The 22677-nt window shown below is 37.5% G+C and overlaps 2 protein-coding genes across 2 annotated transcripts; both read left to right on the top strand.

Moving 5' to 3' along the window:
* The first annotated feature begins 1459 nt into the window (after positions 1 to 1459).
* Positions 1460 to 6626, top strand: LOC134647916 (transmembrane 9 superfamily member 4). Its single transcript, XM_063502291.1, has 9 exons — positions 1460 to 1541; positions 1619 to 2001; positions 2082 to 2237; positions 2329 to 2606; positions 3306 to 3509; positions 4048 to 4468; positions 4842 to 5025; positions 5455 to 5593; positions 6386 to 6626. The coding sequence occupies exons 1-9, from the start codon at positions 1524 to 1526 to the stop codon at positions 6484 to 6486; spliced, it is 1884 nt and encodes a 627-aa protein (XP_063358361.1). The 5' UTR covers positions 1460 to 1523; the 3' UTR covers positions 6487 to 6626.
* Positions 6627 to 7639: 1013 nt separating this feature from the next.
* Positions 7640 to 8697, top strand: LOC134647915 (carbonyl reductase [NADPH] 1-like). Its single transcript, XM_063502290.1, has one exon. It carries the CDS (start codon positions 7754 to 7756, stop codon positions 8585 to 8587), a length of 834 nt encoding a protein of 277 aa, XP_063358360.1. The 5' UTR covers positions 7640 to 7753; the 3' UTR covers positions 8588 to 8697.
* The last annotated feature ends 13980 nt before the right edge of the window (positions 8698 to 22677 follow it).

The raw sequence follows: 22677 nt of genomic DNA, 5'->3' as shown, positions 1-22677 counted from the left end.
GGTTGACCAGCTATATATGCTCGTGGCTCGCCTCGAGCGCGTAAGCGCGTCGAGCTACTGATTACACTCTCGCCTCGTGGCTCGGCTTGTGGCTCGTTCCGTGGCTCGTAAGCTCGTCGAGTTAATATATTTTAAACATTAACAGCACGGCATAAGGTTTATAACCGAATGACAAGCCGAACACGAATGTGAACGCAAGCGCGCGTCCCGCGCGAGCCTTTTGGCTCGTGCCTAAAAAACCGCTCCTCCACGCGAGCCGAGCCGCGAGACGAGCCACGAGTCCAGCGCTTACACTCTCGTCTCGTGGCACGGCTCGCGAGAGAGTCTTATAGCCAATTTAGACTCTCGCGCGAGCCACGAGACGAGCCGCGAGCCGCGCCACGAGACGCGAGTCCACCGCTTACACTCGCGTTCGGCTTGTCATTCGGTTATAAACCTTATGCCGTACCGTTAGTGTTTAAATTATATTAGCTCGACGAGCTTGCGAGCGACGAGACGAGCCGCGAGCCCACCGCTTACACTCTCGTCTCGTGGCGCGGCTCGCGGCTCGTCTCGTGGCTCGCGCGAGAGTCTAATCTGCCTAAAAAGCGATTTAGACTCTCGCGCGAGCCACGAGACGCGAGTGTAAGCGGTTGGCTCGCGGCTCGTCTCGTGGCTCGCAAGCTCGTCGAGCTAATATAATTTAAACACTAACGGCACGGCATAAGGTTTATAACCGAATGACAAGCTGAACGCGAGTGAAAGCGGTGGACTCGCGTCTCGTGGCGCGGCTCGCGGCTCGTCTCGTGGCTCGCGCGAAAGTCTAAACCGAGTGTAAACCGCTTTTAAAGGCTTCGTCACACAGGCGCGTTTTCCGGGCGGGGCGTGAGCGGAGCGCGCCACTTTTACATATAAAACGCTCATGCCGCGCTCACGCCTCGCCTTGAAAAGCGCCTGTGTGACGAAGCCTTGAACCGGCAGCAAAGTGATAACAAACTATCGCACCGCACCTCGCCCTTGGGCCTTGGTGTGTCGCACCCATAACCCATAAGTGAGAGCTAGAAACAGATGTCTCTTTCTGATGTAAAACTGCAATTTATAGTGTGTCAAAGGACTGTCTCATTTCAAACATAGACAGAGAGAATCATACTATCTTTGTCTTACACTAGTACTAGCACCCAAAAGAAAAGGATGAGTATACTTATTTTTATCCTATTTACTGACAAATTGGTTTGACCAACTATAGTTAAAAATACGTGTAGCGAGAAAGAGACATCTGTTTCTCGCTCTCACTTATGGGAGCGACGAACCAAGGTCATGGTGCGGTGCGATAGTGTATAAAGGACCTTATAAATGCAAAATGTCACCTATTTTTTTATTTTAGTCTGCGTTTAGTTTTTCATTTTCTCAATATTTCTGTCTGTGGTAGTTGTGGTACTTTAAGTACTTTAACTAAATAACTACTTTAGTTTGACTGCTCACTGCGGTATGTATGCGGAATGTCATTGTCATTCCATGTATTTTATCAATAAATATTTAGGAAAATGGATAAAATCTTTATAGTAAGTACTTGTTCTAATTAGTAGCCTAAATATTTACTTTACAGTTGACGTTCTTATTGGTATGGTTTTATTTTTAGGTACATTCCCTCGCGATAATAATCAGCCTCATTCCCTTTAGCAATGGATTTTACGTTCCGGGAGTAGCGCCAGTAGAATTTAAAAAAGGCCAAAGAATTGAAATAAAAGCTGTTAAAATGACCAGCATTCACACCCAGTTACCCTATGAATATTATTCGCTGCCATTGTGTTTGCCAAAGAATGGCACCTTCGTATATAAATCTGAAAACTTGGGCGAGGTATTAAGAGGTGACCGTATAGTAAACACACCATATGAAGTCCATATGGCAGAAACTATCAAGTGCCGACTTTTGTGCCATCAGAAGAATAATCCTATAAATTGGAGTGTAGAGGAATCAGAAAAGGTTGCAAGCAGAATTGAACATGAATATTTCGTTCATTTGTAAGACTTTTCTTTTACTCTATTCTATACCAATGATGTTTAAGGAAACTATTAACTTATATTTTATAATATTTTTCAAGGTTAGTTGATAATTTACCAGTGGCTACTAAGGTACTGAACAGGGATACATCAGGGAGGAATATTGAACAGGGCTATAGACTTGGTTTCATGTACAAAGGAAAAGCATATATTAACAATCACTTGAAGTTGCTCTTAAAATATCACAAACACAGTCAGTAAGTAATATAATTATTATATTTGTGAAATCTTTGTAATACTTATTCAATTGATAGATTAGTTATTTATAATTGTGCTTTTTATTTTCAGGGATTCTTATAGAGTTGTGGGTTTTGAAGTAGAAACAGTATCTGTTGACAAAGATGAACATACTTTTTTGGATGATTCTTGCCAATTTCCTGCGGACCCAAAGCCCCAGCTGGTAAATGAGGACACTGGTACCAAGCTATACTTCACATACTCTGTGGAATGGGGGGAATCTGACATAAGCTGGGCGTCAAGATGGGACATATATTTGGGAATGAAGGATGTACAAATACATTGGTTTTCAATTGTTAACTCTATTGTTGTCTTGTTCTTCTTATCAGGTACTTAGGCATTTAGGCTTGTTTTTATGGTAGTCATAAGTTGCACTAAGTATGTAGAGATTTTGAATGACATGCATTACAAACCAGAATCAAGATGTTGTATGCTCAACACTGGCTGATTGAGACAATCTTTGTGTAACTAAATTACAGAATAACTAATAGTACTACCGTACAGAAAATTCACTCCTTCACAAAAGTCAGATTTAGGTATAAAATTATACCTATATTCGCCGCCTGCAAGCAAAATTATAACCGCACGAACTGTGAATCTTCTTTGCGCACCGCAGTTTTATGACCGAGCTGTGAGTGTCGGCACGGGGTTGTCACTTGACAAGTTTTTGTACCTATACCTACTGATTTATTATTTTTAAGATAAATATGTATGTAATTACAAATGTTGATTCTGTAAACATAATTTTTTTATCCCAAGATAGTATGTCTGATTCTCACGGAAGTAGGTTTCGAAGCCATTGTGAATTTTCAATTTGCGCGAGCGCCACGTGACACGGCTATCGTGCGAGCCGAGCGGCAGCCCACTGCCATAAGCCTGCCCGGGAGGCGCGCCGGCCAAATGTACCTAAATTGCGGACTGACCCCCCTGACTGATCATTTCTATTTCATACACTATTTTTTATATCATTATTATCATTTAAAAGTTAATTATTCCGTGAATGGTCTTATAGTAGTGTTACATTTCAGGCATATTAACAATGATTATGGTAAGGACACTAAGAAGAGATATTGCCCGCTATAATTCCGATGAAAGCATTGATGACATGATGGAGGAGACCGGCTGGAAGTTAGTGCATGGTGATGTCTTCCGGCCTCCGCCCAAGAGGATGTTGTTTGCAGCTGTTATTGGCAGTGGCATTCAAGTATTTTTAATGGCACTCATTACTATCTGTAAGTTAACTATCAAAATTAATCATATTTTTTATTGGTTCAATGGTCAGTAACATAAAATAATAGTTTAAGGGCCACCCCACACTAACTTCTTTTAAGCGTCGGCGTCTAGTCAGCGCTGTGGAAAATGACGTCGCTGCGCAGTTGCGCCAACGTTACGTCGAGCAGCAATCACAAAGTTGACTAGATGCCGACGCTCGGGAAAAGGATACTGTGGGGTGGGTATAAAAGATTATTTTGTAAAAATTTGTTTGTGCATATGGTATAGGTACATACAATTTTTTTGACATAAAATTACTCTTTAATTCACTTTGATTAGTTGAATATTCAACATAAAGATATTAACATGCTGGTTCTGCATGTATACTCTTACAAATCTAGTAAAAACCCCACCTGTGTCAATGTCAGGAAGACCAACATAGTAGAGATTGTGTTGCAAAATTTCATTAATATTTTCTCCACCTTATTAAAAATAACATGTCTTCTCTTAAATTAAGTCTATTATTCATATTAAAAGGACATTTTTGTAATTTTCCAGTTGTGGCCATGCTGGGTATGCTTTCACCTGCCAGCAGAGGTGCACTGATGACCGCTGCTATATTCCTGTATGTGTTCATGGGCCTGATAGCTGGATACTACTCTGCCCGCCTCTACAGCACAATGAAAGGCAAACAATGGAAACAAGCTGCTTTTCTGACAGCCACACTGTACCCTGCCATTGTCTTCGGCACCTGTTTCTTTTTAAACTTCTTTATAATGGGCAAACACTCCAGTGGTGCTGTACCATTTTCTACAATGATGGCATTGTTGTGTCTCTGGTTCTGTATATCACTTCCATTGGTCTATTTAGGGTATTATTTTGGATGTCATCAGAATCAAGCATTTCAACATCCTGTAAGGACCAATTTCATTCCAAGAAAGGTGCCAGAACAAGTCTGGTATATGAATGTTTTTGTGTGGTAAGTTGTTGAACATATTGATTATTTTTAATATTTTTATGACAAGATTTTATACAACAAGAACACTTAAAACAGTATATGGAACAAATAATTGACTATGCTGCCTATGAAGCAGGAAGTCCCGGGTTCGAATCCCAGCACTCAGGGCATTTATTTGTGTGTTAATCAGGAATATTTGTTCCTGTGTTATGTATTTTATTTATCTATACAAGTATGTACCTATAGCGTCGCCTAGTCTAGTACCTACAGTACAAGCTTTGCTTAGTTTGGGGCTAGGTCGATCTTTGTAAGATTGTCCCTAAAATCCCTAAATTTTATTTTCTCAACATCTTTATTAAAAGCCGAAATTAATTTCGCATCTTTCTATTTTCAGTATACTGATGGCTGGCATACTTCCATTTGGGGCTGTGTTTATAGAATTGTTCTTCATCTTCAATGCATTATGGGAGAATCAATTTTATTACCTGTTTGGATTTTTGTTCCTAGTTTTTTGCATATTGGTGGTGTCCGTTTCACAAATCTCAATTGTTATGGTGTACTTCCAGTTATGCGGCGAGGTAAATATACCTAGTGCTTAAATTTTACTACCTATTTATTTAAAAAATGGGGTTATTTACAAGTACCATTTCCATGGAGTAACTCACTGCTACTCCCATTTTCAATAACAAAATTGTATCTAACGTGACCTAACAGCTGACCCTGCTTATGAATATGTCCTGGGTTCTAATCCGGTAAGGGCATTTATTTGTGTGATGAGTGAGACGTGAGACTGATGAGTTTGGATAGTTATTGTTCTATGTTTTATATGTGTCTATGCACAACTAAAGCCTTCTTACTGCGAGACTAACTCAAGTTGTGTAGGATTGCACCATAATACATATTTAAATAGTTATTTACAAAAAATGACTTATTATGATTAAAATCCAATAAATCCTATGCATATAGTCTGCTCCTATTAAAAAGTGTCTCTAATTATTATGTTTCAGGATTATCACTGGTGGTGGAAAAGTTTTATTGTATCTGGGGGCTCTGCAGTCTACATCTTGATTTATTCAATATTTTACTTCTTCACTAAATTGGAGATCACCGAGTTTATACCTACACTGCTTTATATTGGCTACACAGGTAAAAATAACACTAGATATACTTAATAAGTTTTACAGAACATATGGTCCTATTTTCCCGCAGTAGTGCGTAAAATAAATAGCACTTTTCGAAGGGCCATATGTGCTGGAATACGTTGTCCGATACACGTGCGAATAGGTAATTCGCAACTCGTGTCGATTTAAAACACTCCCTTCGGTCGTGTTTTAATTTATCGCCACTCGTTTCGAATTTCCTCTTTTCCGCACTTGTATCGTAAATAACTATTTTATCTGTACTTTTTTCTAATCTAATTGGGTTGGCGGGTCGAAGTGTTAAGCAGATGGCGCCATCATAGCTTGCCCTGTCAATCCCAGCATTGTGTCAAATTTTTGTTTTTTAATGCCCTGGATGCCAGTTCTTTAAGCCGAATCTCATAGAAAAAGGGACAAGCTATGATGGCGCCATCTATGCAAACGTTGCCAACCCCATTATTACGCTATGCGCGCACGAGCATTTTTGTCGCCGCGACTTTGTGTTTTGTCTCTGTGGCACTCAAGTGTCGAAGTCAAGTGCGACAGAAGACAGAGACAAAACACAAAGTCGCGGCGACAAAGTTGCTTGTGCGCGCATAGGGTTACTGCAGCTGTATTTACTGTTTTTAAGTAGAGTCCAGACGAGTTGGGCAAATCGACCGATTTGATCAGGAAAATAATTGGCGCCAATCTCATCTAGCGTCCACACGTACACAAAAATCAGCAATTTAAGTCCTTTATCCATTTTACTGACATTTATCTTTTACTGGCAAATACAATGTTATTTTTTTATTTACAGGTCTAATGGTATTGACTTTTTGGCTTTTGACGGGCACTATTGGATTTTTCGCCGCTTATACATTTATTAGGAAAATTTACGCGGCAGTAAAGATTGACTAGATATAAGAATTTTAATTTATTATTTTGTGGTAATTAATTTTATGTACAATTTTTATTTGTATTGTAATTTATAAATTAATTTAATCGTTGTGTTGATCTGATTGACAAAGAACAAGTGTTTTGAATGAGTTAAGTTCTGTAAATATATGTAGGTCCTCTTACGTGCATTTAGACTATTTAGAGATTATTTTTTGTAATAAAATTTATTTTACAGTCTGTGTCTTAATTTTTGTTTTTTTTATTCACCTGCTATTAATACTGAACTTAAGAGACGTCCGAAGTTACTTGTACTATCCCGCGTTTTTTCATTCGTTGTTTTTATGCTGGATGGCCAGAGGGCCTACGGTGAAAACCGAAATTTGCAAATTGCGGCGATCTTTCTCTTTTACTCCAATGAGGACATAATTAAAGTGACAGAGCAAGATTCCATAAAAATCACCTTAGAAAATTTCAACAGTCTGTTCGGAAAAAGAAGAGTCGGGTAATGTATGGGGCCCCATACATTCCACCACTCTTCTTTTTCCGCACAGACTACCATACGACCGGCTATACAAGTTCAATGTGGCTGTACAAGTGTATACAAGAACAAAGAGTTAACTAGGTAAAAATTGTGGGCTTTTTAGGGTTCCGTAGCCAAATGGCAAAAAACGGAACCCTTATGGATTCGTCATGTCTGTCTGTCCATCTGTCTGTCCGTCCGTATGTCACAGCCACTTTTTTCCGAAACTATAAGACCTATACTGTTGAAACTTGGTAAGTAGATGTATTCTGTGAACCGCATTAAGATTTTCACACAAAAATAGTAAAAAACAATAAATTTTGGGGGTTCCCCATACATAGAACTGAAACTCAAAAAAAAAAAAATCTTCAAACCCATACGTGTGGGGTATGGATAGGTCTTCAAAAATGATATTGAGGATTCTAATATCATTTTTTTCTAAACTGAATAGTTTGCGCGAGAGACACTTCCAAAGTGGTAAAATGTGTCCCCCCCCTGTAACTTGAACGAGATCTAGTAAGTAGTTTTTTTTAATACGTCATAAATCCCCTAAATACGGAACCCTTCATGGGCGAGTCCGATTCGCACTTGGCCGCTTTTTTATATTGTGGCCTGATTTTTTTTTGGTTTTTGAACGTCTTTCGTATAGGCGCTGTAACTTTTACGTCAATGTCAAAATAAATAAGAATGACCGGGGCAGTAGGACGGAATGTCATTTTGGTGATAAATATTATTTTATAACGTAGTAAATTAAGATTCCAAAATTGTATGTACAAAATGGAAACCAAAGTAGCGATCGTCACCGGTGGAAATAGAGGCATCGGGTTCGAGATCGTCAAGGGGTTATGTGCAAAGTTCGACGGTGCTGTGTACCTTACAGCTAGAAACGAAGAAAGGGGAAGACAAGCCGTTAAAAAGCTCGAAGAACTTGGCCTGAATGTGTTATTCCATGTCTTGGACGTTACTAGTGAAGCGAGTGTTCAAGAGTTCGCCACATACGTTTCCACACATCACGCAGGCATAGATGTTCTTGTAAACAATGCTGGTGTTCTTGATTTTGATAAATCTGTTTCATCCTATGAAGACGCAAAGAAACTTATGGATACGAACTTTTTTAGTTTATTAACTATATCAAGAATATTATATCCCTATTTAAAGAACAATGCTCGGATCATTAACATCAGCAGCGACTGGGGCTTGCTTTCCAATATTCGAAAACAGGTTTGGTTAGACACTTTAGTCAAGGATGACCTCACAGTTGAAGAGATTTTACAATTTGTTAATGATTTCTTACAAGCTGCAAAGAATGGTAAAAGTTCATTTGTTGCATTTGCGGGTCATTATGGTGATTACAAAGTTTCTAAAGTCGCTATGTCAGCTTTAACCTTTGTCCAGCAAAGGCTATTTGACGAGCAAGGCAAGGACATAGCCATAAACTGTGTGCACCCTGGGTTTGTCAAGACTGATATGACAAAAGGAATGGGGGACTTCACCCCGGAGAGAGGAGCCCGCGCACCGCTGCACCTGGCACTGGAGGCTCCCCACACACAAAAAGGCACCTTTGTGTGGCACGATTGCCACCAAGTCAACTGGGATGATTAAGGATCAAATGGTTAAAGATTGTTAGAGTTACAACCATGAAAATCCTGTGATAATAGTGTCACATACACTTTAAACAAGTACCTACTATAAATATAAAGAGTTTCCTTTTTAATGTTATGTTTTTATTTATACCTTGAACAAAAGTTTTTACAGTTTGGATGTTATGCTGAATTGTAATTTTATTCAAGTAATAAATGGAAGGTAAAATTGAAATAGCAGTTTAAGATTATTTAGAATTTACATGAAACAGATTATTGGAATGAAATGTAGCTGATAAAAAGGTCAATGCCTGCTTATCTGTTACACAAAGTCTGATAAATTGTGTACTTCTTGATGGTGAGCTATAAATTGTGCCATGTCATAAATTATTTAGGTATAATATTTCATATTCAAATCTAGCAAGCTATCCATGTAATAACATTTTTATCCATATAAATGGTAACAAAATAAATCATAAATCTAACCCTAAATTAGCCTGAGGCGTTGTAATAAAAATTAGAGATGCCACGAATATTCGGCAACTATTCGGTATTCGGCCTATTCGTCCACTTTGCCGAATATTCGGTATTCGGCCGTATGTTGCCTACTACTCGGCCGAATACCGAATATCTGTTGCACCTACTTAAAAAGAAAAATTGCACTATAAAAATAACCAAAACCTATGTAGATATATATTTAGAATGTGTTCTTGGAAAGTTGTTAAATACGAAGACCGTTTTTTGAGCATTGGTTGATTAAAAAACATTTTATTTTTATCATGACTCTAATTAGTTTGACTCTATTCTTTAATTCTGTTCAACAAAAATATATCTTAGCTAACGTCATCTAACGTTGAGCTTTGTTGGCGATCAGTTTTCATCATAATTGTGACTCAAAATGTTCGCATGTCATGCCGAATATTCGGTATTCGGCCGAGAGAGGGGCCGAATATTCGGTATTCGGCCAAAACCACTATTCGGGGCATCTCTAATAAAAATTGCTAATTGATGGCTTCCAAGTTTAAACTTTTAGTATACCATCTACAACCAGTGGTTCCTAACCTTTTCAGTCCGGTCACCCCTATGACTAACTAGGGAACCTGATTTTACCCCTCCTCCGAATGGTAATAAAAAAAACGTTTACGTTTGTTGTATTGTTATGTAGGTTAGCTTATTACCCCCGTAAAATACCAGTTTTACCCCCACGGGGGTAATTACCCGCAGGTTAGGAACCACTGATCTACATGAATAAAAGCAGAATATTAGCTTAGTCTTTTAAAACAATATTGCTAATATTATACATTATTTGCAGGTAGGTTTAATTAGGGTTCCGTACCCAAAGGGTAAAAAACGGGACCCTATTACTAAGACTTCGCTGTCCGTCCGTCCGTCCGTCTGTCACCAGGCTGTACTTATCTCATGAACCGCGATAGCTAGACAGTTGAAATTTTCACAAATGATGTATCTCTTTTGCCGCTATAACAACAAATAAGTACTAAAAATAAAATAAATATTTAAGGGGGGCTCCCATACAACAAGAAACACGATTTTTTTGCTCTATTTTTTGTTGATGGTGCGGAACCCTCCGTGCGCCAGTCCGACTCGCACTTGGCCGGTTTTTTTTTCTACCAACCTGTAAATATTTCAATAGGAACAAGACTGTCAGGCCCTCAGTACACGGCGTCGTAACGTAAGAGACGCGTAAGCGTATCGTAATACGCGCGAGCGCTGCGAGCGGGATGCCGCTATAATACGCGCATATCGTTGTCTCGCTCAAACATAATGGAGCGATCTGCGAATCGCATCCAGCGTGATAACCGCCTATAGAACTTGATTGCCACGGGATTGCCTAATTTATTACGTCAACGAACAAAGTCCTATAATTATAATCCTTTAAGAAAGAGCAAGCCAAAATGACTGCCAAAATACTCATTAAGTAGGACTACTTAATGAGTATATAGGTAGGTATCTCGGTATATTATGTAGGCCTCGTGCATGAACTATATAGGCGGCAGCACAGGAGCTGTCGAGGCGTAAATGTGTCGTTTATGCTTCCGATGTAGCCCACAAGATGGTAGAACCTAATATGCAAAAGGAAACATACCGACGAGAACGGTAGATGGTAGCACTTGCTTTAGCAATGTATATGTGCACATTGTGCACAATTAGGATACCTAGCCTGTAACGATGGTTGTGTGTATGTAAATAAATAAATGTTTCCGATTCAGGTCACAAGGTGGAAGACCCTCCAACGCGCACGGTCCCTATAGGGAAGTGTGTGGCACGAATTGTAAATGACAAGTTTATGCTTCCAATAGTTCCAATGTAGCCCACAAGATGGCAGAATCTACAATCACAAGAAAACGTGCATGAACGGTAGAGGGCAACACTGTTGCCAACACTTGCCTTGGCGTGAATGTATAGTTTATGTTTCCGATTCGGGCCACATGATGGCAGACCCGCCAACTCGCAGACGGAGCGTGCATGAACATGAACTGTGGGGGCAGCACAAGAGCTTGTTCATTGGCACAAAGTGTAAATGTCAAGTTTAAGTTTCCGATGTAGGCCACAAGATGGCAGACCCTCCAACGTGCACGGTCCCATTACATATATAAAGGGCCAATTTCATGTCAATTCATAACTAAAAAAATATTATGTCATGTAGGTAGGTACTCCAACTAAAAGGCCTTACAAAGGTGCAAAATCGATCAAGGGCTATAACCGCAAAAATCGATGTTTGCAAATTGCGGGCATTTTTCTCTGTCAATATAATTACACCTTCATTGGTGTTAAAGAGAACGATCCCCGCAATTTGCGATTTTCGCGGTAGCCGAGGGGCTACCGCGAAAACCTAAGGCTAGCTAAGGAGCTAGAAAAGCTGAGGAGCTAGCTAAGATTCATTTTCATTGCGATAAACCGTTTTAATCGGGGTGTGCAACTATATTTGTTTTATATGGGGGCAAAGTTATTGTTTAACTCTGCGTGCTAAATTTGATACTCAATTAAGCCAGCGAAATGTTACGAAATAGAACCTCAAGCGTAGCGAGTGGTTGAAAAATGAAATGTTGAGCGTTGCGAAGGTTTCAAGGCACGATAGGGTTAAACAAAGAACCGTGTCCCGATTTGGGCCATGGTGCGTCCATTAATGAATCGCATACTAACGGATAGGGGTTTACGAGTACATTCACGGAAAAATAGTTTCATTGTTATTTGAAGTGGGCATATGATTATAGGCAACCCAACACTGGTGGCTTAATTGCGGTTTATATATCTGAAGATTCTTCATGGATACTGTCAAATCTTATAAAATATGTCTCCCATTTCTTTTCATGGACGTTTTATTGGTTGTGTTAGATGCCTTGCATACCCTTATTACCAAATAATGTGCTGATTTGGCCCGGTAGCAACGAGATCGTACCGTGTACCAAAAAGAAGGGGAGAGTTCTCCCCAGGTCCAATCTATGCTATATTTCTTTATGCTCTTAGCAACTAGGGCAAGTTATATATCATTTTTGTATAATTTAGAGACGAGGAATTCATTTTTGAAATAATCGTTATACCTTTTCATACAAATAAACTGATTTTTGCACAGAAAATGAAAATTATAATGTATCTTTTTAGGACAATTTTGGCCTATACATATATATATATCACAGTGAGGCGATTTGTACTAAATAAAAAATAGGACAATTTAGCTCATTTATTCCTTATTCTAAAAAGTATCACTTTATAATAGGCACTCATATATTTTTTTGTGAATAATAATTTGTAGCGCGTAGCGGTGACGATTTCCATTTAAATTGAATCATGGCCAAAGTCAAACATTGTAAAATGTAAAAAAAAACTGAATCTGGCATTTGAAAAGTATGAATACAATGTTTTAATATTTTACAGATAAATGACAGGCGTAATTTTTACAAATGAAATCGGTTTCTGCCACCCTATTATAATGCACTAGACTTGTTTGCTAACAAGGTATGCCCACCAAATACGCTCATAAGAACGATATATTCTATCAATATAGACTATCTACTATCTAATGATATATAAGTTACTTCGGGACGCGACATGGCCCAGAACCCATACTATCCGGGACACGGTTCTTTTGCTACCGAGCGAAACACAAACATTTTTCATCACGCCAAAGCGAGGAAAAGACTATTAACTATAAAACATTACAAATCAAATCCAAATGAACGTTATTAAATCATCACAACTCATCAAAGTTATCACTGAAATGTCAATTCCATCAGCCAACATGAGGAAACAACTTACAATTTTACAATAAATTACTTTGCCACTCTCTTGGATAAAATGATACTTTATCATCCGCTTTGGGGGAATAAAAAGAGCCTTTACTTTACTTTAGTGTGGTGAAAAGAGTACCTATTGTTTTGTTATCTAATCTAATACCTTTAAACGAGCAATTCTTGATATATATATATTTCGGGGATCTTGGAAACGGCTCTAACGATTTCGATGAAATTTGCTATATGGGGGTTTTCGGGGGCGAAAAATCGATCTAGCTAGGTCTTATCTCTGGGAAAACGCGCATTTTCGAGTTTTTATATGTTTTCCGAGCGAAGCTCGGTCACCCAGATATTGTTTCATTATTGGAGAATAGTCTAAATCTTGCTAGAACATTACAGCAAAACGGGTCGGCAAACGTGCAAGTGCTTCGAGTTACATAGTCCGAACGCTACGATGTTCACTTGATTTACTTATGGCAGTTCGTTCATTAGCCTCCATCGCCTTGGTGTTATTTTGATCTACCCTGTGGATTTATCTAATAAATTGACATGTATGACTTCCGAGTCCGGACAATTTCCTAAACTACAATAAGTTTTGCCAGTCTGTATCATAATAACAACTATTTTAAATTCTCAAATTGACCGAGCCCAATTCAGATTTCACAATTTATTATGGTTTCGATACTACCTTGACGATCATCTTGGTGATTCGTGCGCATCTCACAAACGACTTTCACTTCATTTCGCATGCACCATAAATTTGCACAAATCAGCACGAGCGATCATCAAGGTCGTATGTCGTATCAAAACCAGTTCAAACCCATAACGAATTGTTAAATCTCATTCGGGCTCTTGATCTGTACCGGAAAGGGATGCAGTACCTACCTACATGCGGATATCGCTTATAATATAAATCGTCAGGTGACAAGCAAAACTCTCTAATTACTAAAACAAAAATCAACCTTTTTTTTCAAAGTAAAATAATCATTTATTAAACGGCTAATTTGAAAAATGTAGGCACGAAAGGATTTCGTCCCATAGAAAATTTGAATTTCGCACCTTTTTTTACTGACAAGATTGGCTTGACCAGCTATATCTCAGTCTATGTTTGAAATGACACAGTCCTTTGACAAACTATACATATTGGGCTTCAAGCGGGTTCTTAATTTTTGGAACTGGAAGAAGACGCCTATTGATTTTTTAGTCCATTTAGGTGTGACTTATGATCTTTACTACAACAACAACAATACAAAACAGATGTGTACTATTATAACATTATCTACATAATACACACATATATTTGCTTAGGTATTAGACGTAGATACGCCCCTAGTGTCGCGGACTTCCGCGATGCATATATTACACGTAGCAACACATCTAACAAAACTTTACTTGTCTATGGTAAGCAAAGCACACTTCCATTTTTCGCTCGCATGAAGTTTCAATTTTGTTTGTGAACTTATTTGCTATAGAAAGTGTTTGATAATAAAGTGGTTCTAACGAATGCTGGATGCCAACTTCGCACAGCCAGAGCATCGTCGTTTCAAAGCTAAGTATATGTATTTAAAAGAGGACGTGTAGTCCCATGCCCATGTTTCCATATATTTATTAATTTATCAGTGTTCAGTATATGTCGAGATTTTGCATAATATAATTATGGGCGGAGGTGTGCTTGAATGTGTCAGGTCAAGTCGGAGATGCGTCTGCCGACTTGAGCCTTGCCTTCTTATATAAATCGTGGTACGCCCAGCGTCCAATAATCCATTTGCGAATGGTAATGATGGTATACTTACACATAGGCTTGAGGTGCTTAGTTGCGACTAGAGCACGTACCCTTCATGAGGGATAATGGACATAACAAGCACACTCCTAACTTAATGCCAATATATAGATGTATCTGGTTGCGATCAGGTTACATATACTTATGACTGTGGATCAGGTTATGGTTAGCGGCTAGTTTTGGACTGAGCCCTGAACACCCCTCATCTGGTGTGCCAACTGATCAATATATAGATGTATCTGGTTGCGATCAGGTTACATATACTTTATGACTGTGGATCTGATTATGGTTAGCGGCTAGTTTTAGACTGAGCCCTGAACACCCCTCATCTGGTGTGCCAACTGATCAAGATATAGATGTGACTGGTTGCGATCAGGTCACCGCACCCCTCATCTGGTGCAAGGCTTATTTTCTGTGATATAGATGTGACTGGTTGCGATCAGGTCACCGCACCCCTTATCTGGTGCAAAAAGGTTTACTTTCTAAGACAGAGAATTGTGACTATAATGACAGACAGACATGCATACTTATATATGTATATTTGAGTCCTGTGGGACAATGTGGAATCTTACTATGAATATAAATGTCTTGTTGTCTATCCCTATATAATATGATACAAGTTAGGGATAATTTAGTGACCGATGGTCATAAATCTATTTTTTACACAGGTGGTGGCATATGATCAAGTTAGAGCTGGCAGCTACACTTTGAGCTCATGAACAGAGAGAAACACCGCAATCACATCACTATAATAAGGTATGAACTGCATTATCCATAGAACAACCGACCTCTCTCCTAATAATATAAGCGAAGCAGATCAGAGTACTTTAAGATACAAGTATACATGTCAAGTTGATAGTAAACTCATGTTTCATTTAATAAGGTCTTAGAATCTTTAAGTAACTTGAATTCAGGCAATCAATTTATCTTAGCATTTTGTATTAACGTCGATACACCTAGTGTAACCTAGTAAGTCGGTACATACGAGTAGCAAATCTCATTATGGATTTTCCAATGCGTGTGCAGCAGTTTATAAGGTTTCAGTTCTCGTTTGCTGTCCTGCTTCCAATCTACATAATTGCATTACAAAATCGCGATGGCAGGGTAGTAAAGGGTACACAGAAGCCAGACTATTGCTGTGTGGACATACAATGGAGGGAGGCTCATGTCCCTATACAATATATGTATGTAAACTTAGTAATTTACCTCCCTATATACTACCTTCGGTCATGTTTTAATTTATCACCACTAGTTGCGAATTTCCTACTTTCCGCAGTTGTATCGTAAATAACTATTGGTGTACGTCATATCTAGTATTTCTACCCACCTATCCAACGGCCGCATGTATTCGTTTTGTAAGCAATCTACCAATTTGTTTTGTTATCAGTCCATATGATATTAAAAAAATATTTTAGTGCTCCATCCTCACATTAAATCGATGTGTAACACGCGAGGGCCGGCGTATTTTGATTTCGTTACTACATTACTCGACAAAATGAAATGAAAACGACACAAGACAACAAACACTATTAATTCGGAATGATCGTCGGAACGCGGTTAGGTGACGTCACAGAATAAGTACCAGTACCTAATAGTATTAATCATAGATACTATTTAGAGTGTGCCTAACCTTTGATAGTGATTTCACGAAATTATATTGATGACTTTTTTATCTACATACTAGCTTTTGCCCGCGACTTCGTCTGCGTGGAATTAGTAATTAAGGTAGCTATTTATTTTATCTAATCTGCTTTTTGTTGATTCCCCATACAAACTTCCCCCCCATTTCACCCCCTTAAAGGGTGATTGCTGGAATAAAAACTACCCTTTACCCGGGACTCAAAGTATCACTATACCAAATTTCAACTAAATCGTGCACCAGAGCCGGCGCGCGGGCGGTGCTGGACAGTTCCTATCGACAAAGTTTGTTATGCAGTTGTTGTTAATTCCCCATTCAAAATTCCACCCCCTTAAGGGATGATTTCTGGGATAAAAATTATCCTATGTCCTTCCTCGGGACAAACAATCTCTACACCAAATTTCATCTAAACCGGTTCAGCGGTTTAAGCGTGAAGAGGTAACAGACAGACGGACAGACTTTCTTTTATAATATTATTAAGTAAAATTAAGTAATTAAAGTATTGAATACTCAATAAGTATTAAATAGTAAGTATTAAGTATAGTATCTGGGGGCACGGCAGTGCCCCCGCCAAGTAGAGCAAAACAAAGAGGCACGGCCGTACCATCCTTTTCTCGAAGCGATTCAGGCCATTTTCGACGTTCTGTAATTTTGTGCTGGCTGAAGCTAGGACCCTGAATTTTCAGTAATATATAGGGCTTAACATGCTTAAGATATATTCTCAAAAACATCCAATTTGAACTTGTAGTTTAAGAATCTCAAAACTTTTTTGTAGTAGAAGCGTTGCGAGACTTGCACCTTTTTACATGTAATGTTTTTGATGGGTAGATTTAATAGAAGCCTTTATCAATGAGACATATCGGCTAGTTTGGGCCTCTACATTACAAAGTTTCAATAAGTGTTACTAGATATCAAAAAAACTGTTCATGAATTTCGCAGAAACATATACACTACGAAATTAATTAATTCAGCAGTAGTAGAGGTATTTAGGTAGGTTTCCGATGAGACTGAAAAGGGTATAGCCGGGTAAGCATGGCCAAACTGCCCTTAGCGAAAAAAACAATTTCCTTTTACTGGATTATTAACCTATATATAAGTAGTGCTTTCACCAAACATTAAGCCTCAAATGCTTCAGATTTAAAAAAAAATGCAGAAAAAGAAAAATAATTTTTATTTTATTACAGCCAAAGGACTAATCCGATTTCTTTGTAATTTGTGTATGTTGTATATATAATTAAGGTCGCTTTCGGAAAAAAATTATATTGAATTATCTCTTAAAATAATGGTAAAAAATTGAGATGAAAATTTTCAGAAAAATAAAAAAATACGTGCGAGATAGCGACAGTTATCAAATTTACATATTTTATGTAGAATTTAATAATGTTTAACATATATTTTTTTCAAAAATTAAAATTGGGATTAACAGTGTGAAAAACTCGAATTTGTAACATCCCATAATACTCTCTCTTCATACAAGCAAAGCTAAGTAGCCATAAACGAATGAAGTATATTGTGAACGCAGTCTTTACGAATTTCAATTTAGAATGTGACGTATTTTATTCATCAAAGGAACAGACATTTTTCAATCATTAACGCTCTGTATAAAATTCGTGCCTATTTTCCTGTTCCCGCGCTTTTTTTTTTAATCTCTGAATGCCGTTCGCCCTAGCCGCATACAGCCACGGAGTTTAAGGTCCGCGCTCAGCAAAATAAGTTGCGTTCTAAATTCAAATTGCGTTGGGAATATAACTTTCTAGTATAACGTACAAGTTATTTTGTATGAAGAGAAGGTATTATGGGATGTTACAAATTCGAGTTTTTAACACTGTTAATCCCGATTTTAATTTTTGAAAAAAATATATGTTAAACATTATTAAATTCTACATGAAATATGTAAATTTGATAACTGTCGCTTTGCTACAAGTAGCTAAAATTAAGTACATCCGATCGGCCCCAATTTTGGGGAAAGCCATAAGCCGCGCGTGGCGCCGTCGCCACCTAGCGGCCATATCTGTGCTGATCGTAACAGACGCGTTTTGTTAGAGAGTCTTCTGTACTTAGTACTATTATTTATTCTGTGACCTTAGCTAGTCTTGGAATAAATAATGTTCCCCGGACCTTTTAATGGTAGGGCTGATTTTCTTATTAGATTTCCTTCAAAGCTGTTTCGCCTTTACGAATTTTAGTAAATCTTTGAAAAAGTAACAGATACACATTGTTCCTCGCTTCAGGCGTATCAAAGAAAATAGATAGTTTCATAAGAGATTAAATTTATAATATAAGTAGGTACCTAGATACAGATGACCTTGGACAAATTGTGATGTCAAAATGAGATGAATTTTACATCAATGTTTAATAAAATTTTAAACCCACCTTACCTACGTCCGAATCGTACTCCTTGAGTTTTTTAACCGACTTCCAAATCTAAAAGGAGGAGGTTATCAATTCGGTTGTATGTTTTTTTTTTGCTTTTTTTTTTTTTTTATGTTTGTTACTCCATATCTCCGTCATTACTGGACCGATTTTGAAAATTATTTTTTTGATTGTATGTATATGCATACAGATTGGTCCCGTTTTTGTCAAAACCCAGTTCTGATGATGGAATCCATGAGGAATCGAAGGAACTCCTCAAATCTTAAAGGCACACATATAGTGATTTTTGTATTTTTATCAACAAATCAAGCATATACATTCAAAAAAGTGACATTTGATGAAGTAGAACTGCTCATGATGATCAGAACGGAACTCTTCAACGATGCATAGCACACGTCTGACCATTTGTCCTCTTCGTTATGTTTGTTAAGCAAGTTAAGTTTTTAAGCTACATTTTTGTCAAGCTCGAGTGCTGATGATGGGATCCATGAGGAATCGAGGGAACTCCTCAAATCTTAAAGGCATGCGTATAGAGATTTTTGTATTTTCATCAACAAATCAAGCATATACATAAAAAAAGTGACATTTGATGAAGTGGAACTGCTGATGATGATCAGAACAGAACTCTTCAACGACGCATAGTTCACGTTTGGCGATTTGTCCTCTTCGTTATGTTTGTTAAGCAAGTTAAGTTTTTAAGCCACAATTTTGTCAAGCTCGAGTTCTGATGATGGGATCCACGAGGAATCGAGGGAACTCCTCCAATCTTAAAGGCATGCGTATAGAGATTTTTGTATTTTCATCAGAAAATCAAGCATTTACATTAAAAACTGTGGCATTTGATGAAGTGGAACTGCTGATGATGATCAGAACAGAACTCCTCAACGACGCATAGTACACGTTTTGTGATTTTCAATTTCGATTTTGACTTGGATTGGGCCCCGGACTCCGGACTCGGACCCGTACTCGGACTCGGACCCAGACCCGGACCTTGACCCGGAAAACCACTATGATACCTAAACTAAATTAACCACTATGATTACCATAAAATGTATACATATTACCAAATAAAGTATAAGCACCGTTAAGTGGGTTAGGCTAGTAGTTAGAGAAGTCGGTTTTTTTCTATTAAAGATTATTTATTCGGTAGACTAAAATGACATTTCATAGTATGAAATGACATTTTATGTTCATACTATGAAATGTCATTTCAGTCTACCTAATGAAAAAATAGACTTTACCTAAATTGTCATTCAATAGAACTTGCTAACTATGTAAACAAACCGCCATACTAAAATTGACACTGAATGTCAATTTACTAGTAACTTTTGTTTACATAGTTAGCAAGTTCTATTGAATGACATTTTACTTACTCAAAATTTATATGACATTGATCTTTACTTTGACATATTTATCATTTGATTAATATGATGTCAAATTAGTCTGAGTGCATTTGGCTCGGAATGTATTGCGGAGAAACGCTAGTGTCGCTACGGCCAGCAGATGTAAGTTTGCACCTAACTACGTTAACTACCTTATTCAGAGACAACTGATAATTTAGTAGTTAGGTCAGATACCTATAGTATATTGAAATCAAATTGATATCGTATCATATAATTTTGTAGTTATTCTTGTTGGTTAGTTTGTGTCTGCAATTTGTAGGTATTGATGCCTTTTCCGGGTGTATTCCGGGTACTGTAATATGTATTATTACAATTGCCGGAATAAGGATGACTCACGTTAGACCGGGTCGTGTCCGGGCCGGAGCTTCCGTCGCTTCGTTTTCTATGGAAAGCATCACGTGATCACCTGTCATCTGTCATAGAAAAGTAAGCGCCAGAAGTTCCGGCCCGGACACGGCCCGGTCTAACGTGAGTCATCCTATATTGTCATATTATGATTAGGTATTTAGGATAAAAATTACAGTTCATTTAATTTTTCGATATTCGTGCGTAAATCTGGATTGCATGTGACGCGTAGGAATTTCCATGAAATCAAATACAATCACTGGTAAATATTCATATATTAAACTGGCCTAAATAAATTACAAGTCCTTTGAAAAGATACACAAAAACCAAATTGCGTGTAAGTAGCAAGTAAATAGGTAGGTACCTATTCGTAACAACTGTATAAGTATCGCCTCAACGCAATATTACCTCGTATATAGGTAGGTACACAAATGACTATTATTTTCATAGCACTCAAGATTGGTCAAAGGGTTGTTTGCGTTGAATCCTCGAGCAATGCCAAGCAAGCGTAGTAAATATCATAATTGAATTCGGGAACAAAGACAAAGACTTTTTACAAATCAGAACTTACATTTCAGGTTCATAAGGTTTTAATTCGTCATATAATAGGTAGTTAATTGCATTGTACCTACACAAATGTACAGATAAATATTGACACTGGTATGAGTTTTCGTAGCTGGTACTCTTTGGTGTTCTAGCCGTTATCTTCACCAATGTGCAGATTCAACGTGACGCCACACTTGCAATGAGAACACTCATTTATTATAAAATTATACTTGCTAGTTAAATTAACTTAAGCTTAAATTAACTATAACAAAGAAGCGTATATTTAAACCATTGCATCAGGTGCTCGTTATTGCTAGCATAACGTATATTATAATTTATGATATTAAATATTTATCATCACTTTTCGAATTATACCTACCAATATAATTTGCACTATAAACGGACACAGGCTCTAAAATAATATTACAGACGATAGTTATACCTATAGGTACACTTTTAACAACTGCGCTGCCGTTTTCATTTCTTTTGTAGGGTCGTATCAATAAATCAGCAGTGGCCAGTGACTAAAGATAAATCGTGCTTGTGCAAACGACCACTTTACAATTACAATACGTACCCAGTTATTCACATTAATAAGGTTCAGCAGTCTTAAATATTGAAATTTAAATCACCTAGCACCTACCTACTTAAGTAAGATGTGATGTACCGAGTTTTTGTAACTAACTTAAATTGCTAAACAAAGAACATATTGTTATTGGTAAACGCACGAATGGTTCTAAAATCGTTCTGGTAGATAAATTATCACTATGCTTACCTTATGGTATGATATGATTTATATTGTTTTAAGGTCAAATAAATTAAGTTTCAGTTTTTTAAGTTTTAAAAAATCGAAATCTATGCTGGTCAAGTCGGTATGTCATGTAGGTAGTGCAAGTGCAAAATGGCCTGGCCTCGAATGTCCAATTCCTGGAAATTCCATATGCCTCGAATGTCCAATTCCTGGAATGTCCATATACACTTTTTAACCAAGTCGTATTGGTAACGAAGTAAAATTAAAACGGTAACAATACATAGCATTTCTGAATGATCCGTACAAATTTTATTCGTAGTGGTAGGTAAGGAACATAATACCTATACATACGTTTAGTTACCATAGGAAATGAACGGCAGGATATTATGTAGTATTGAACTTTGAACTGGTTACTTAGTATACGACACTTTTGGTATAATTTAGGTAGTTAAATTAGTACTTAATAATGGCCAGAAATATAAAAACCGTTCGCCATAACAATATTCATTCAAAAAATACAATCACATGAATTAGGTACACATGGTATACCTACATTCGAACAATACTTGTTGTATAAAACTTTAGTAATTTAGACTGTAAGTTATACTACATAATAATATATTTAAATGCATAAAGTCATGATTGACTTTGACTATCGAATGATAACAATAGGTAATCCTTACGTACTTAAATTCTTAAATGTATGTCAAACATTACAATATTAATAATATTGTAATGTTTGATAATATTATATTATTAACACAAGTGTAAAGTAATAAGGCATAGATACAATATTTACTGACATCTTATTCTAAATAAATAAAGCGTTTCACACTGACCTAAACCTAAGACACTTTACTTTGGTTTTTAATAGACTATTCTTATATTAATGGTCTGCCTGTTTCTGGCAGGTTTCTGGTATGCACCCTTAAAATTAACTAACTTGTATGTACATATACTTTTATCACGTTGACAAAGGACGGATTAATTGATTTCGGACAATTCGTTTGTACAGCCTCTATTAC

The sequence above is a fragment of the Cydia amplana genome, chromosome 5 (assembly GCF_948474715.1).
Source record: "Cydia amplana chromosome 5, ilCydAmpl1.1, whole genome shotgun sequence".
Lineage (NCBI taxonomy): Eukaryota > Metazoa > Arthropoda > Insecta > Lepidoptera > Tortricidae > Cydia > Cydia amplana.
Note: the sequence above shows the minus strand (reverse complement) of the source record. Positions and strands in the feature narration are given on the sequence as shown.